Here is an 18,989-nt window from a genome sequence, read left to right as displayed (position 1 = left end):
TGACCCAATTAACGTGTCACCTGATAGGAGAGCCCGCATCAACCTAATTTAGGAATCAATGGAAGACAAATGGGTCTGGAGACAGAGCTATTTACTGATGCAAATGAACCGAGACCACCCACTAGAACTCGAAGAAGCCTGACGCCAGTGATGACATAAAGCAAAAACACTAACTCCCCCCCCCCGCCCCACGCTCTCTCCTCCTGCACACATCACTGCACACCTCGGGCTGACAGGGTTATCAACAGGAGATCCCATCCTCGCGCCACGCCGCCTTCCGAGAACCACATTCAGCCTGGCAGACAAAAAAAAAAGATGTAAGAAACAAGTCCATTTTCGGATCTTCCTTGGAAGCTGCCTCCTTAGGGATACTTTTTAATCATTCCTAATGCCTCTGGAGTCACCAGCAGTTTTTGCGGCCCCCTGCCTTCAGCAGCACGACCCCTTTCCCACAGCAGCCCGCATGCTTCCGATTCCACATAGAGAAATCTTCCACACGGAGCAAAGAAAGGATTCACATTGCTTTCACTTTGCTTGCTCTGTCTCTGTTCCCTTTGCTGCCTACATACTGAAACCCTTTTTGTGGCAAAAGCACCTTCTGGAAAATAAGCCTCAACGTCCACTGCATTTGATAACGGGGGCACAGGAAAGCGACTGGTTTCACTCTCAATCACATTGACGTGTCTAACCCTAACCCCAGCAGGGTGGCACAGAGAGACACCCCTGTACCCCCCGTTCCCTCAGCCTGATTCAGCCTGTGGATCGTAGGGGGACTCCTGCATGGCAGATTGTAATTTATATAGAGGATTTGCTGCCCCTTATCTAAAGGATTGCCACATCGCCATTCTAAATCCACACCAATGCTGAATGAAGCAAAAGGCACAGCCAGAGAAAATGTACCCTAGAAGAGTACAACTGCGAGCTCAAAGATGGACTGAATTGCTGATGTACTAGCTACCCAAGGTGCTGGGAAGCTGTCGGAGGTGCATGCTAGAGACAGACAGGAGCGCACAATGGGTTCCCTTCTGTAAAGAACAGGAACCTTAGAGTAGTCTACAACAACTGTAAGGCGAGGCCATTTACACCCGCTCTCTTGTTTGGATTTTAGTAGATGATTTAAGGATCTCCTCCACCTCCACCTTGATGAGCTCTTTGGATCAATTAGGAAGAAGAAAGAGAACAAAGAGCCCAAGGAGAAGCACATGGAAGAGGCAATGACGAGTGATAAGGAAAACACAAGACAACAAAACAGACGAAGGAGAAGAGGCAGAGAAGCCGAAGAGATGATGAGGAGGAAATGGCAGCAGAAGACACTTTCTGTCTTTTGTAAAGCTCTTGAGAGGGTGGAGAGGGTATTTATGATAGCAGCAATGGCCCTCAAGAGAAGAAAGGCACTGTGTATTCAGTTGCTGCCTCACTCATAAACCTTTGTGTAGCTCCCTTCAAAGAGCCACTAAAACACAGCAAGGGCTGCCCAAGAAAGACTGCTGCACAGTGCGACACAGCACACCGCTGGCACACGCTTTCTCTCGGACACAAATAAACAACCCGAGCACTCGAAACAGCACTGTGTTGGCCATCCTACCTTATCCCATCCTCTAGAACCTGCGGGATAATGAGAGAAAAAATAGTTTCTACTGCAATACTTGCATAACGAAAGCCAAACTCTGCTGCCCATAATGCAAACGGAGGACTTAATTTTGTTCAGAATCACTTCATATTGCAAACAATATTTTGGCAAACCATGAACCTGGCAAACCAGGTCTGATAACGTAATAATGAGAAACCACCTATGATGATTCATAGATAATCAATGGACAAAAAAAAAACTTTGATAGTACAAGTAGGTGGCTGCATCAGCATGCGTAGGCTGCAAAGGGACAAGTAAAGGTTTATTTAATGCTTAAAAAAATAAATACAAATGTTTCAGCTGTGGAACCTTCTTCCACCTGACACCTGGAGAAGGCTCCACAGCCGAAATGTGTTTTTCTTCTCTTTTTAGCATAGAATAAACCTTTACTTATTCCACTGATAGGATAAGACACATATTCAAAGTAATACGAAATTATTACCTTATTACTTAAGGTTTTAGGGTTTATTTCCAATAAATTATTACAGAAATGCAGGCAGAACTCCATAACTATCAACCAGCATGTACGATAAAGTGGTAAAACCTTATTAAGAACACAGAGAAGGTTGGCAGGCTTAGGCTCAGCTGATGGATGACTGCTTGACAATGGGAAAGGGTGACAAAGTACTCCGTGACTGGCAGGAGTTCTGGTGTCTACTCTCTCGTGTTAGTCACTATTGTTTCTATTACAAATGCCCCCTCCTCCTCCTAAGTGAAATTTAACTACTTGGCAGATCGATACCTTCCTCCGGTTTATGTTCCTTGAACTGTGCAGCCCTACTGATCGCTGAGTGCTGTGAACATGCAGGACTAACAGCATATGACCAGTTGGCACATTCCTGATCCAGTCTGCCGATAACCCCAACCATGATGGTTTGTGACTCAGCAGCCAATTTTTACAGTGGAGCAGGTCTAACTTTGAATCAATACATTGATCAGGAAGCCCAGCTGGTGTCCGCTTGCAGCTGTTTCTTACTTATAAAAGTAAGTCAAGTAAAAAAAAAAGTAACATTTAAGTACTTTTGCAAAAACTGAAATATGGCAAAGTCTAACTCTGGACACTTACTTCTCAACAAACTCTGTGCTCCAGGTAGTGAAAACCAGGCCCCTGTGCACAATGCAGCACAGCCTAGCTTCTGTTAAACCCACACGCACCAAGAAAACAGCACACACAACTGGAAAAAAGGTTCCACCTTTAATTTACAAAGTGTCACATTCTGAAATTACAGCGTACATTTTATGTGGTTGAAAATTCCTGGCTTGGAGTAGCCATGTTTAAAAAAATGAACATAAAAAGTACAAGTTAAAAAGTACAAAAAATGGAAGAAGATTTTTTAAAAGAAAACACTTTTAGAACCATGATAATGTCACACGTTTCCAAATCTCTCTGCTCTCTTTCTCTTCTTTGCCTAAAAAGGAGAAAAAAAACACCAAAATGAAAAAGCATGAAGCTGGATTTAACTGCCCCTCAGAACATCACTTGTCTCTGTGAATCGAATAGGAGCCCCACTGGTGGCCAGTTTCCCCCCACTCGTGCTGTTTGAAGCTGATGGGGTAGACTGCCTTGCCCCTCTTTTCTTACATTCAAACCCCCAGGACACCATGGGCTCTAAGAGCTGCCCTGGCTGAAGAACCATCCCTACCCTGCCTCTCCGTCAGTCTTTAGCACTAATGAACATCCAGTCTCTCCGATTTAACATCTAGTCTACACACATCAATCAGCTCCAGATGTACTGTGCACTAATCTCTCTTAATACCTTTCGAAATGGAGAGGGCACCTGCTGACTGACACCAGCATGCCTCCATGAATGCAGTATGTGCACTGCAGTTCAGGGGGTTACCACTGCTCTTAAATTAAATGGCATTAAATGGCATTTAATTTTTAATGGACACCATTAACAATACTGTCTACTACATCTCCCTTGTTTAACTTTAACGGTCTGCTCCCATCATTAACAGCAGCTCCTCTGTAATATCGAGACAGCACAGCCTTTTGATAGTGATTTGGAATCAGAAGAACACAGAAGGTGAAAATACAAACTATTGTTCACAAAAATACAAAGTTTTCCTTCCCCATCAGTTCATTTGTTCCCCTGCACTGAAAAGACTTGAAGACTCTACACATTCACTTCCTGCCTCCAGGACCACAGCTGCAACAGCAGGTAAAATGTCCTTACCTCTACGTCATCCACCGCTGCAGCAGCGCCTGTGACGATCCCAAACCTCTCCTTCCTCTTCTTGAGTTTTTCATCCTCCTCTACCTGCACACAGAGAAATAGCAGTTGAGAAGACACTCTGGTGTCATGGGTTTTCATTCAGCAAAGGCAGATCTGACGCCGCTGGCGTCCCTCAGCACAGGTGAGGACAAGGCCAAACCATTGCGTCTGTGGGACAGCACAGAGGAGATCCCACAGAGCTCCACAAGCCATGACGGGGATGATGCGAGTGGGGGCAGCAGTGTGCCAAGGGGGGTGTGCCAACCAGTCTGTGCTTTGTGCCCTTACATGTGGAGCTCAGAACTTTCCACAATCAAAAACACAGCAACACTATGACCTCTTAAAGACTGTTGTGCACAATTGGTCTAAAGAACCCTCTGAAGTAAAAGTCACTTGCACACCAGGGACACTTTTAATCCTATCAGCTGCTGAACAGAAGTATAATGCTGTATAAAAGCACCCAAGATATTTAATTACATCTCTATGCTTAAGCCACCAAGATACATTTGAACTACATATATACCTATATATATATACACACACACATCATTTACTCAATATTCACAAACATTTCATTACCAGCAGGCTGAGAATTTAATGAACCTGAATGAAAAAATCATTTTTTAGCTTTCTGGGGATGTCTGTTCATAATGCCCAACAGCGTTTTTATATTTTTTATTGTAGATAGTATTGTGTCATATTGCAGGGTGGACTTGCACTATTAGACTACATATAATATGCAATGTATATTAATAAAAATTAAATACACTGAGACTGTCTATTTTGACTGCTATTTTCCCAGTGCATTAAGTCAGTCTTTCCCACAGTAATCAGATCTCTGAAGAAAGGTTCTCATTGAATGTTCTCTGCTTAAGTCACATTACAGCTTTACTGCAAATGGAATTAATGGATATTCAGTGAAACATACGAGGGATACACTCTTTTCTGTAAAAAAAAACTTGCACAACAAACAGTATGTTTCTTTGTTCTCAATAACAACATGAGCTTCTAACTTCCTATTAAAGAGAGTGAAAAGGGGCTTCTCTTAGAGAAGGCAGCCACGGTCAGCCTGGGAAGGCTGCGCAGTGCACAGCACAGCTGGGTCAGGGTTGTCCAAGGACACAGGAGCTGCTCCGCACACACACTGGGATTCGGCAGCACAGTGCCAGCATGAACAACCTGACAAATTCCAGGTCACTGGTTACACTTCTAATAACAGCCCCTCCCCCCATTTACCTCTCCCAGCAACAGGGCAGGACAGGAGCAGTGCTAAACTGCAGGCTGTTTAATGCTCATGTGCCCCACTAAACACTCGCTACTTCAGCAGGCCACCTCAGGTCAGAACATGGCACTACTTATTAAACACAGTCACCCAGACACAAAACCACGCTGCACAAAATCCAAGACAGGTCGGCTACTACTGGGAGCCGTTCCAGAGAGAGGACACGAGCTCTTGTATTCCCAGCCTCGAAGCCTTGGTCTTCAGTATGACACTGGTCCCACCGCTGAGCCTCCGTTCTGGGAGGGTCACTGTAGCACAGAGGGTCTAGTCCTACATAACCTAGGACTGTTCTGGCAAATGCCATATTTCAACACAAAGATAATCCCTTACTGGCATGCAGCTGTAAAAAAAATCGACACCCTGCACAAAACCTGTGGTTCAGCATGTTGGGGTTGCTTTCAGCCCCACGGTCACCGAGAGACTGTGCACTTGCCCTGGCATGCTCTCCACGGGCAGCTGGAGTCACCCCCTTCTACACCGGACAGCCACTGCCAAGGTCAGCATAGGTCTGGCCGATTCCTTCTCAAGCCAGCCCTGCTCAGCGATGATGGCTATGCACTCCTTCAATTTAATTTTGTCAAACAATCATTTACACAAACCAGCTCCAAGTAAACCTTTAACGCTCTCTAATAATACAACAGCAGTGGTGATTTTCTGACGGGAAGGGATGGGCTCTCTTCTTGCTGCTGAGTAAATTACTGAAACTCTCATCCCAGCACCCCCATGAAGGAAAGGAAACACAGAGAACAGGTCCACAGGGAACACAAAATTATTATTTTGCACCTAAATAACAACAGGTAGCAAAAACACAACGCGAACAATACGTGTTTACCCACAGATATCCTACGGAAAATGAGCTGCAATTTTTGATTTTGAAATTGTACATATCACTTTGCTTGGCCATAGAACGTTACCATTTCACAAAATACACACTACTAAAGCACTGAAGCACTAAGCATTAAAGCGCTTCACACCCGTTCACAGGAGGGTCCAGCAGGGGAACGTCCCTGCGGTCTACTCCTCTTCTCGCAGTGAAGGATGGGATTTTAAAAGGCCGGAAACTTCAAACAGGTTAGCAGCAGGTTAAGATTGCTGAAATAATGTGCTTAACACATCCGGGTAAAAAAGCCACACAAAATCATTACCACACAAAAACATGGAGCATTAGTAAGCCCAGGAAAGCTGAAAATGGAGAGTGGCAAATCGGCAAATAGAGACTTTACTGATTAGAATCCATAAATTAATTTCAATCATTTCTTTCTTCTGTGCAAATCAGAATGCGTGCACAGAGAGATGCAGAAGGCTCCTAATTGCCTTTGTGAGGTGCAGGCGTAGAGGCAGGCCCACGACCGCGCTCAGATGCGTCAGGGGAATTCAGTCCCCTTCTCCAATTCAAATTGGACAGAAAAGGCTGGTGATTTAAGCAGCGGTGAAAGCCTTTGACAAGATATAAGACACAGTGCCTCTTGCCATAATGAGCGCTGTAAAGTAATAAAGGACGCTTTCTATCCTGCAAAGAGCCAGGGGAGCCAAACTGCTCCAGGTGGCCTGGTGGTACTTTAGTAAATGGGCATCGGGAAAAAAAAAAAGAGAGAGAAAAGCTGAATCTGAAGTGCCTTCGTGATATATCCAACTCTAGACCTCAGCCAGGAGCAGATAAGTTCAAACTCGGAGAACAAAAAAATACAGGGAAGCAATTCTCATTTGCCATATCATTCTGTCTGCTTTTTTAAAAACAAATACAGCTCATTATGTATATTATCTGAAAACTCAAGATGTGTCCAGTGAGCTTTGGGGGTTCAAAGGTAAGTGTGTTTAAACGGTTTAACTGCGTTTGGAAATCTTGTATTACACCGTGTATTTCTGCACAGTCACAAACCAGGAGGTCTCTATCACCACCACACAAAAGGGCTGATTAGAGGGAATCCAAACAGAGATTTCTTCTTGTCAGCTTGTGATGGATAATACCAAATTCCAGTATGATGCATCACTGTGTACGACCTGGGCTGTCCTGCATTTTGTACAGTTTAACCAACTATCTAGCCTCCTAGCAACCATGAACCAAAAAGGCCAAACTGCTCCACAAAATTAACTACACTGCTGTAGCTGGAAGATGGGCTAGAAGCCAAATGAATATAGTTAAACATACATGGGCATCCACGATAAAAATACTAAAACTGCTGTTTAATAATTTAATTGGTTAGGTTGGTCTCGGGATGACAATGAGGCATCGGGTATATCTGGTATAATATAAAAAAACAGGCAGGCTCTCGGGCAAAGATTTCTTCCATGTTTCCTGAGCCTTAGACATGCCAGGCAGAAGAAGGTGTCGCAGTATGGGAAGCTATTATTGTTGAGGTTCAGAGAGGGCGTGCTGAAGACAACAGAGCAGCATCATTTGGGCTACCAGATCACAGGCCCACAAAGAGCCCTTTTGTGGTTCTTACAAATACTCTAGGGTTTCTATGACTGTACAGGGTTGCAGACAATTTTCCACTCACAGTAGAAGAGATCGGACCATGAATTAAAACATCGTGCAACAGTCCACACCGAGGACTCCAGCAGAATGACATGATTTGAGTTCTCAGACAGTGACCGCTGGGACAGGTAAGAAGTGACCCCACGTGAGGCGCTCTGCTCAGAAAACTGGAGAGCAGCCGCAGAGCCTTTGTGCTGATCGGTCAGTGCATGGCAGAATGTAAAGACAGGAACAAAAGTAATTCTTCAATGTATTGTCCTTCAGTATGGTAATAAGCACTTCATTATTATATTTTGATTTCATTTTAAAAGAGGGATATTTCAAGAGTGACCATATAATGCTAGCCTTTTTACAACCTTGTATTAGATATCTATCGTTACTGAATCACACATATAATGCAATTTGACATGACATTACACAAGTGGGACATAAGATTTCGGAAACTGCTGCCATACGGGAAAACAAATGCAAGAACAGTCCACAAGGGTACACTGCTGCTGCTGGCTAGAAGAATCATTCAAGAGGGTTTGAACAGCAGAGGTGAACTGGGAGCCCCAAGCCAGACTGATGCGTCACCTGTGCCATGTGAAAAAGCACAGCGATGCACTGCCCATCACCTGCGAGTGTAACCGGTCACAGCAGTCAGGACTGGTGGGTCAATGCTGTGGAGGGAAAAGTGCAAAATCTAGGACTGGACGTGTAGGAGAACATGTTATATTGTTTTTCTCTCCAGCTCACAAGTACTTTGCACATTGCCCAGGAGCATGCTGGAATAACACCAAAGGAGTTCACATCAACATAAGAAAGTGACAAACAAGAGGAAGCCAATTGGTCTGATCCATCTAACCCAAGTTAAGGCACTTTCAATGGTATTAGGGTTGGAGCTTTACTTTGCAATTTTAACTTAATGGCTAAGATCATCTTATGGTGGTGGTATACTAACTGCACCTATAAACTGCTATATGAAAATCTCTATTTTTTAACCATATCTTTATAGAGCCACTTCATCTTGCAGAACCTGTGAACAGTGATGGTGTAACAGCAAGCATTTCCAGCTCCAAACCCTATGGCACAAGAGCACAGAAAACTCTGTTTCCACTCTATCGGTGACTCTTCCTACAGCTTTGCTGAAAACTGCAGCAACTTCAAATCATAAAGCATGAAGGAATTATAAAGCTGTCACAAATCACGGTGCTGATCAAACGCTTAGAAGATTAGGGGGTAAATAATGAGTGTAGCAGCATTAGTGAGAATCCAACAGCTGTTGGGCATTAACACGCTGTCTCCTATTTTACCCCTTGAGCTCCTTGTACCACTTAAATGCTTCTCTTTCAGATGTTTAGAATCCCTCACACCTGATAATGCTGGCAGTCAACGCCTTGCTGTACCGGTGTTGCATGAGTTTACTGCACCTATGGTAGGCCTACTGAAAGGGCGACATCTGCAGGGCTTGAAACAACAAGAGTGCAAGATCTCCACATTTCCTCCTCTTTTCCTTCTGTCTTTACCTGCTGGTTGAGAGATACTTCCTTTTCTTCTTGCTAATTTGCCATTGTGTCACAGGCATGGCTTTTTGTTCCTCTGTGGAAATTTAACTTTTTTTTGTACTTTTACAGTTACTTTTTTGTTCTGCTGGGACTGTAACTGATCACATTGATTTAACACCCTGAGGCCTCTGTAACAGGTTAATTCAGAACACTTCCAAGCCCCTCCCTCCAACATGTAAAGGCTGCTCTGTGAAGACTACTTGTTGTTTTCATTGGCAAGAATCTGAAAGATCAAAAAGGTAAGGCAAAGTTTTAGAAGGGTCAAGATCTATTGTTATTCGTTAAACATTAAAAATCCACATGTAATATAACATTACCATTGCACTAGGGAATATCTGTTCTTGAGCTCCAAGAATAAGAGTCTCCGGATCAACACTGAAGCTGGAAGGCACATGGTGTTTGAACGGCTGATAGGAGCGTTCAAGTTTAATGGGAGGGTGTTGCTGGCTTCTACATCACACTCTACAACTGGAGCCTCCCCCACTCTCTCCAGCCTCTTCCCCCAGGGAGGGGTCTGTTGCCTCGCAGCCCCACTAAATCAACATTGTTCTAATGATGTGTCACACTTGACCCCTGGCAGCCCGGCCCTCACGTGGTGTCAGCCTGACAATGGGCTGCCCTCCATCTTTAGAGCCTCGCTGACACATTTTGATTCATGGGATCGCCTGGCCCTGTCAGAGCAAAATTACCCCTATCAAAACGCCAGTATCTACACATTCATCAACTCCACCTCTGGCCCCCAGCACCACTCCTCATACTAAATGTGCTGTGGCCATTTAAAAACAGTGAATTAACCCCCATGGCACCCTCATCACAGCACTGAGGGGCTGCAGTGGGACGGGTGGGGGGCACAGACTGCATTATATCTTCATCCAAGGCTGAAGGATTCCTTCTCTTGCAAATCAACACCTACTACTCCACTCTTGCTCCCTCCTGATTGTGACAACAGCACATTTTGGGGGGACAGCTGTCCGATGAAATGGGAGGGTTTGCCCAACATGGACACACGTTACCTGCTCAGCAGTACAGAGCAGGTCTTCCAGCTTCCCACCATGATCTCCTTCCTTCACTGGCCCTGAAAATATATACCTGTGAACTGGAAAGAAACCGAGTGGCTCCCCCCCCCCCAGTTACTGAAGACTTCTAACTGTGAAAATCATGTGAATACAACCCACTCCTGTAAAATCAACACCGAACAACCCTCAGCTGCCTTTACTACAACCCCGAGCAGCTCTACTGCAATAAAACACCTTAGCTCACAGGTGAAAGTTCCTTATTATTCTGTACCTAACTTTCAGTCAACCTTGCGCAGTTCATGTTTCTCACACATTTTCGTCATGAAATGTCACGTAAAAGAAAATTAGATGTCCGTGATTTTGCTTTTGCCTAGAATATTAAACTTTGTTGCAAGATCTAATATAAAGCACCAAATTTTTTTTGCACACCTCAAACTATTATACTACTGTATAATATCCTGTCATATTTTTTATATGTTGCTGTGTTGCATGACGTTCACAAGCTCCCAGGAACAGTGAACAGGTTTCATTACCCACTTTTCAGTCTAAAAAGCACGTCGAAAAAAGGGCTACATTTCAATATCAGCAGTTTGAGACCTTCACTACTAGTGTTACTTTACAGATCAATTAATTAACCTGTGCCCTGGACTACAGGGGAAGACGGTGCTTAATGCACAAATGCAAAAGCCCTTAAACATTTCAGATAGCAATTTTACCCTAACCCTCTGAAGTCTCTGTGTGAAAAGAGCAGGACAATGCAAATTGTGTATCACTACTCACAGACCAACTCGAACCGGTTTAAAATGTAAAATGAGATTTCCAACACTAAGCACTCCAGGTGCGTTGGTCGGGAAGGCCCGTGGCCAGAGCAGGGCATTTGGAATCCCTGGATCTCCCCCAGCTCTCAGTCCAAGGGGAGCCCAGCCTGCCTGGAGATGGCACAAGGTCAGAGCAACATTCAAGTGCAAGAGGATTCCCCACAGGGTGCGAGACACTTCCTTCTACTGTTCTCACTGGTTTGTGGTTTTGGCGCTTCACACTGAAATTCTGTCATGATGGACTGTACCCTTGGGTGGGCTGCACTAGATTTGCTCATGTTCACATTTGTCTCCTTCACAGGACACGTCTATCACTATCTGCAATTTCCCACATTATCAAATTCCAATGGCTTGAACCCATTAAGATAGTTATGGCATAACTTTATTTTACTTCAAATTTACTCATACATTTGGGCAAGTATAATCTTTTCAAAGAATTGGCATGCGATTGCATGGAAAATCTTAAAACATTTTGGGCATCAGGCTTGTCTGCAACACCATGAAAATCTAATTTTACTTAATCTAGACAAGAACATCTGTCATAATCTGAAAAACATTTTTTTAACGCAGGCTCATAACCCCTGTGGCCTAACCCCTAATATATCCAAATCGAACACACTGCCCATACTGGCAGAGCAGGCTTCCCTCCGCTTTGCTGGGGATCATGCCATGCTTTTGAAGGCCAATCTGTAGGATCGTGCACTGCTTACTGTGTTTACAAGGCAAATCTTTCAGTTGCTATGGAGGGGGGAGAAAAAGCAATTCAAATCAAAGTTTTTCTCTTTCATTTAAAAAGCGGTCATGCTTGAAGAAGCAGGAGAGCTCTTGCTGACGGACGGCTTGTTGTAAGCACGTTCCAGGCGGAGGTGAGCTGGGGGTTAATGAAGTTGCCAGGGGCACCGCTACCCGCCCAAACCTGCTGGCCCCGCCCTCTCGCGGCTGAGCTTTTCACTCACACCAGCAACCTGCGGGCAGGCGCCCCCTCCTCCCCTTGAAGCGCTGATCTGCAGGTGGTGCCCATCTGACCGAACATTAGTCAAAAACACCCCATAATCCCTCATGAACAAATCTACCATGAGGCGGGTGGATTAGGAGAAGCGCTTGCGTTACATTTCACATTCATGTAGTTAAAAAAAAAGACTAATCTGTGGCACTTGGAGGGAAAAAAATGACAACATGGCAAAGTGACTCTCTACCTATAGAAAATCTGTTAAAGAGACTAACACTATAAGATATCATGAATTGGATAACAGCGTACTTCCTAACGAGGGCATAGAACTAAAGTGGTTTCCAACCATACAACTCTTTAAGCAGAAGGTAACTCCTACAAAACATGTACACTATAATAGGGAGAGCCCTATCTGCACCTGTGAGCCCAAAGAAGAAATACAAGAGACTCGACAATTATCAAAATTGAACACAATCCCGTCATACAAAAAGGGAATTCACTGTCCAGATGTGTCTGAAGAATAGCTGATAAATTATTTTATCAAGTCGATGAAGAATGTAGAAACGAGAAGTGCACACATGCTGCCATGTCATGAGCAACAACGACCCTTAGCCTTTGACATTCAGCTCACAGCTGCTTCAGGTGTGCCCTTCCTGGAGGGAGATTCAACGTGTCCAACAATGCCTCAGTGATCTTTAGTGCTTCATCCGCTGGCTGAGCAGGACAGGAGCAGCAGCAGCTGTTCCTTAGTAATCTATTTAACCCATTCTGCTGCCCGGCCCTCTGAGCCACCTTCTTACAGGTTTGACAACTAATTTTACAGGTCTGCGTGACACCAGTGAACACAACCTTTCAGGATTTTGTGGATTCTACATTGAATTCCTGTGATCACATCTGATCGCGGGGTTCTGAGAAAATCATCAACTGCTGCACAAATCCACGGAAAACACAAGCAAATGATTTTGTTTTTTTTCTTCCATTCAGGTGTCTTGACCCCTCGGAACTGCGTAAAACTTTTATCTATAAATGATGATAGTGAGAATAATGTTTAGGAAACTGCTCCGAGTTTCATTATGTGCTGTAGTTCTGAAGTAAATCAACTGTTGATCACCTGAAGTCACAATAACAGAAACACCAATCATCTGTATCAGCATGAGGAACAGAGCTTTGTCCACCTATATATATTCAAGTACTCCGACTGAAGGGAAGAAAAACAACACTATTTTACTGACTGAAAAACCCTGAACATTTTAAAGATGACTCATTACCACATACACATTTAGATTAAAACTATTACCGTTTTTTTCACAGCTAATATTTCAAGAGCATATATTTTGAGAGTCATCATCATGATATGTTTTACTGAAGTTCTGCAGAGATTTAAGCTGGGAACTTCAACAGGAAATACAAGAAGTTTACTCAATTCTGAGAAAAAGCTCTCAGGTCTCAAGTACCAGAAGTCCATAGCTGGAACATTCTTTTTTCTCTCAAGTGCTAACAAAATGCAGAAGAAATTACACCAAGAGGGTACAAAACAGGAATTCTTGATAACTGGCGTTTCAGAAAATTTTAAGCAGATAGATTACAACTCATGGCCACTCTTTTTTCATGTGTAGTGAAATAATGTGAAGTGTAAAAGAGGTTGGGATTTGAATGTGAAAACGTCTCATATTTAGTTTCCAGAGCAGTGGCTGGTACATTATACACACTTTGAACTTAGTTATGTTACAATTTAGTAAAGTGTGGAATGATAGTGTTATACCACAGCTGTTTCACAGCCCTGTGTTCTACATTTGAACCTGGACTTTGACCTTCTGTGTGGAGTCTACATGTTCTCCTCATGATCACATGGGTTTTCTGTAGCTGCTCCTGCCAGACTAGATTGGCTGTTCCAGATCTCCCCCTTCAATGCTGTGCTGGTTAGATGCATGCCCTCCATCCAACTGTGTGCTCGGATGCTTTAAGTTGTCAAGCGTGACCCCGGCCAGCAGCTATTTGACTGGAAAAACTATTAGAGAACATATGGCCCAACGGAGAATTGTTTTCTGCCTCAGTGCAAAAAAACACCTTTCTTTGTGAACAGATTACAAGTGTTAAGTATACATACTTCTAGCGGTTAAGGTAGATTCCTGAGTGATTACACTAGAGTGGGAGAGGGTCATTTAAAAATGATTTTCAAAGACTCATCTCCTTAGTGCAGTCTCAGGGTTCCATCCTTTTCTACTATAAATGGATTACGGATTTGTTGCAGAGTTGTAAATAAAATTCAATGTTCTAAAGGGATTTCTTTATTTAAAAAAACAGATTTGTGGAAAAAAGAAGCCCAAGATCCACTTTTGATGTTCCAATGGACACCTCGTGAAGTGTGCATGAGGTGTTGAGAGAAGCGTGCTGTAGACACAGCCGCGTCAGTCTGTTTAAACATTAAATAAATACAATACAGAGAAGGCAAAGCTCTGGCCACTGCCCTGCTCAGGCCAGAGTCTACGTATCCCATGGGTGGTCTGTGATTCTTCCCTGAACAATACAAACCCACTGACATTATAGTCCACTACAGCTTGGTTCTTTGTCTGTAAAATGTAAACAGCTGTCTTTCCACTAAATCCTCTGCTCATAAAGGAAGCACAACTACACCAGTGATCGCAGATGTTTATGCATGTTCACAAGTCATGAAGCACCTAACATAACAGTAACATTGGTTTTAGGCAAGAACCACATTTACAAAAAGTTGGGAGACCTTTTCTGTAATTCCTAGTTCTCCTTGACATACAGTATTTCTGTATAATATTTCCATGTAACTTTCTGGGTCTGTTTCTCATAAGGCACAGATCTTACACTGCAATACTACAAACAATTCCTTTTAATCATGGTAAATTTGAAATTAAGGGTGAAATTGGTATCGGACAGCAAAACTACTCTGATAATTACATGTCCTGCGCTGTACTGTGCTGTTATTAGGTAAGAACTGTAAAAAGGAATTTAACAACACATAAAAAACATTTCAAGCTGTGTGATTTGTAAGAGATAACAGAGGTATGCTGGTGTGTACGCTAGACACTGCTGAATGGCTACTCCTGCTGGACCACCACATTGGTATTGTGCTCTGAAACAGAGCACAGTAAATTCTTCTGGGTCTTTATATTCAATCTAACTACACTGGGAAAAAAAAGATCACTATTTTCACAAATGCAGCCGCAAAGTTGGAGCTGGTCTACACGTCCTTTGCTGGCATGGGCAGCCAAAAACTCTGCAACCGCAAAATAAAACAACCCCACACCCCCATCGCCACGTCCAGAATACACCACCAGCTGTCATCAGCTTTCCTAATCATGGCTTCTTAATTAGTCATTTGAACAATCACATCAGCAAGAGTCTCCGTCTCCGGGAGCTGTCAGGGGCCCGGCGGCGGGCAGGTCAGTGGCCGGGGTCCCTGCCTGTCCCCAGGGGCCCCCTCATTAGACAGGCTTCGCCAGGGGAGGGGGTGGCCCTGCAAGGTGTGGTAATGAGGGGCTGCCGTTACGAAGCCCGTTTTCAAGGGGATGCGGAGGGGGGGCTGCTGGGATCACTGGTTGCATTCCCCGGCTGCACAGAACCCTGCAACTTTGCGGGACTGAAATTACATAATACCCCTGCCGCCGGTCTTCCGCGGCACAAGAAGAAAAAACTGTGCGCTCGAGACATCCTTTCCTCTTCCTGAACCCGATGACCAGTTAACTGGAGCTGCAGGAGCCTTGCAGTCTCCCTCACTAATCTATTTAACGTCTTTATGCATTTTGCTAAAAGCACAGGAGAGCTCGGAGGAGGGTTAAGCTGGAAGTCTTAATCGGTTTCAATATGTGCAACAGAAATGCAATGTAAATAACACAAAGCATGGACATAGGTTAATTTCACCGAGTATGGCAGAAATATCGTGAAATCAGCAAATAACTAAAGCCAAGGACTTAAGATCAGGTTAACAATTCCATTTGACATTTTTGGAAGTTACACCTATATTTGCCTTAACATTATATTTTTCACATCATTTTTGCCGACACTGGGACGACAGTGTTGACATTCCTTAACCGCGAAAACCTGAAATAACCAAACAACGCCGTCACTCTGATCTCTGCGCCTGGAACACATTTCTGCAGCGTGACCTCTGACACGACAGAACTAGACCCGGAGGACTGAGTAAGTGCCTGCTCACCCGGCTTTAGAAAAACTCACAAAGAAAAAAAAATGTAGCGTGAACAAAAAGAAATCACACCGCAAGGCGCACGCCTTTAAAAGCAGGAGACCTGTGAAGCAAGGTGGGGTCAGATTTACCCAGCTTGACTGCAGATCTAACCGAGAGCCAATACGGGCCGATCAGGATCCAGTCCTGTCAAGGCACGTTCAAGCCCAGGCCTGGCAGGTACTCTCTCAGCACAGCCCCTCTCCCATCCATCTTAACAGTGATGACGCCCTCAAGTGCCCTGTGCTTCACTTCACTGCTGTGGCCATGACACCCTTGACAATCACAGGCTTAGGAGGAGATCTGGGTGGGGGGGGATCACTATCAAAAACTGCCTACGCACGAAAACACCAAAATGTTTTGTTTATATTCATGGCATCAAGCTGCCCTGATCAACCAACTAGCCAACCCCCTCCGTCCGTTTAGTTCAAAAGACGATACACAACAAAAGGGCTCTTTTAAAAAAAAATCTAGAATAGAGTCAGAATTGATACGCTTGGGGAAAAAAAGCACGTTATTATAGGAGAGGTGGTGTGCGTGCTTGTGGGGATGGGAATCGCCTTCAACAGCCACACTGAGATACGGCATCAGGAGTCCCTTCTCATTAATTGCATTTTGATGCCCGCACCCACGCGCAATTGTGTTTGAGTGCTGGTCCCAGGGGCCTGTTTTATTATGTGCGAGTGGCCCAGAGCAGACTCCAGCTGCAGCGCTGCACAGCCCTGATAAACCCTCTCTGATTGCAGCAGGGCAGCGGCTGGGAGAGGCAGCTAAATCATCTTGGAGGGGTTCATTCATTTCTGGGGGCAGAAGTCACGGTGCTGCACCCCCACCCCACCCCCTAAAGCCGAGCGGGAGGTGGATCTCAGCTCATTAATAAGAGCTCAACTACCCCTGCCAGCTCCTTTTTTATTAACGTGCTGCACTGATCATACCAGTTTGTTCTGGCAAATGGTCTATCTATCACCCCCTCCACACACACACACCTCTTTATTTACAATTCAGTAAAGAGACAAACAGCTTGGCCGGACTGGGTGCTAATAAACTAACCCCTAAACTGTCCTTTTCATTTATTTTAATTAGGGCTTGTTGAAGTTTAAAGGCATACTGATTTTCTTGCATGAGGAAAAAGTAAACTGCTCACTGCAGATTTGAAACAATAAGGCTCTAACCTTTAGCAACAACTCTAACAGTACTATTCTGTTTGCATAAATCCCAACATTTCTTAGCCTGCAAAGTCCTTGCCACTATATCAGGGTTTTTATAACTGGTGATGACAGGGACTCCAGGCTGCTGATTCTTGTATTGAGAGCAAGGCTTGCTACAGTCAGGAGTAATGAGCCTCGGCACTCTCTCACAGTGACAAGATTTCTGACAGCTGATCTTTCTCCTCACAGCACCTCTCTATGCACTGTTGATCATTGTAACTTTTTGTAGTCACTAAATCTTCAGTTACGACAGTAATATGAACATGCATCTTGCAAGTGTTTCTATTTAACAAGACACACGGAAGAGGAATACAGATCAGGTGGACACTTATCTATAAGTGTAAAATTAGATCTAATTTTATCTAACATGACTTTCAGAGCTGAGGAGAAAAATATAATGTGATAGTTAAGATTAAATGTTTTTTTAGAAAATTATTAATGCAGTTTAATGATTAACATTTTTTCTCTTTTAAGATAAAATAGGATTTTACCATAATATTCTGTAAAAAAAGATTTTTACTATCCTGCAAAGCCTTTGTGCACACACAAAAACATTTTCCTCTTCCTGAGCCTGTAACAGTTTCTTCTACGAAAGAAGCTACTCGTAGAAGATGAGTCAACTCAGACAACCAAGACAATCACACACTCTCCCCAAGCACATGAAAATGAAATTTTACAGCAGCTGCACAAACGCAAACCCCAACGGATTATGGTGGTGATGCATTTGAAAATGTGTGCAGTTAAACTAGATTTCCTGGTGAGCTTTATTATCAAAATCATGCAGTTGCAAACCACTTTTTTTTACCACTGACTAAAGCAAGCTTTCCTGTTTTGATGTAATTCTGACACCCTAATAACGCAGAGCTATTTTCTAAACCATAGACTATTTCTTATAAATCACAAAAGCAGAATTTTCTTAGTGGTCACCAGAGTTGTTGTTCTGCACAAGAAGAAGTTCTTCACCAGACTTGTTCTTCTTCTGTGCTACCAGTACCATGAGAGTGAGCATGTACCCACTTCACTCTGGGAGCAACTAAGCAAAGAGACCCAGAGCACTTACGACCTCTGTAGGCACTCAACACTGGTGTCCAGAGGAGTTGTCCACACTGGAGTGGCACATCCAGCTCCTGCAAGCGTCACAGACCTCAAGTGTCCTCCAGCAGCACACTGGGACTCCACTATAACCATCCCCAGCAGCAGTGCTGGCCAAAACTAGTGTACAGGCATTTAAAAGACTGACATGACAGATAATAGTAATAATCCTTACATCTGGACACTCCAGATGTGTGTCACAAACGTCTTGTGCTAGCTGAGACTGCACGAGACCAGACACCAACTTTCCAATAAATTCAAAATAAATGATGTTAACAGGAGGGGGGTAGAGATGAGTTCCGGCCCCAACTCAACATTTATAAATGTTACTGCTTTATTACAAATGTGCTCCTGTTATTACCATGAGAGCATGCCTCTTCTCATTTCTGTGATGAATGAATGTGGATTACAGAGCAAAGAAATAGAGAGCATGTTACAACACAGCAACAGAGGCAAGTTAAAGATGTGGGCGAGTGAGCTGACAGAAAATGAGAAAGAATAAACTTTGGAGACTGTGACAGCTCCCAAAGACAACATGA

At 43.8% G+C, this 18,989-nt stretch overlaps 1 protein-coding gene across 1 annotated transcript in view; it reads right to left on the bottom strand.

The window, feature by feature from the left end:
• Nucleotides 1-2,806: 2,806 nt before the first annotated feature.
• The window catches only part of sarnp (SAP domain containing ribonucleoprotein), a 32,467-nt gene continuing 16,284 nt past the window's right edge, over nucleotides 2,807-18,989 (bottom strand). The window contains exons 10-11 of the mRNA XM_006629297.3: nucleotides 3,808-3,891; nucleotides 2,807-3,039 (exon numbers count right to left, since the gene is read on the bottom strand). Coding sequence (XP_006629360.1) covers nucleotides 2,998-3,039; nucleotides 3,808-3,891 — 126 coding nt within the window. The 3' untranslated portion in view covers nucleotides 2,807-2,997. The remainder of the gene's footprint in view (nucleotides 3,040-3,807; nucleotides 3,892-18,989) is intronic.

Source organism: Lepisosteus oculatus, chromosome 1, assembly GCF_040954835.1.
Source record: "Lepisosteus oculatus isolate fLepOcu1 chromosome 1, fLepOcu1.hap2, whole genome shotgun sequence".
In the NCBI taxonomy this organism is placed as follows: domain Eukaryota; kingdom Metazoa; phylum Chordata; class Actinopteri; order Semionotiformes; family Lepisosteidae; genus Lepisosteus; species Lepisosteus oculatus.
The sequence above is the reverse complement of the archived record's forward strand: the minus strand, read 5'-3'. Positions and strand labels throughout refer to the sequence as shown.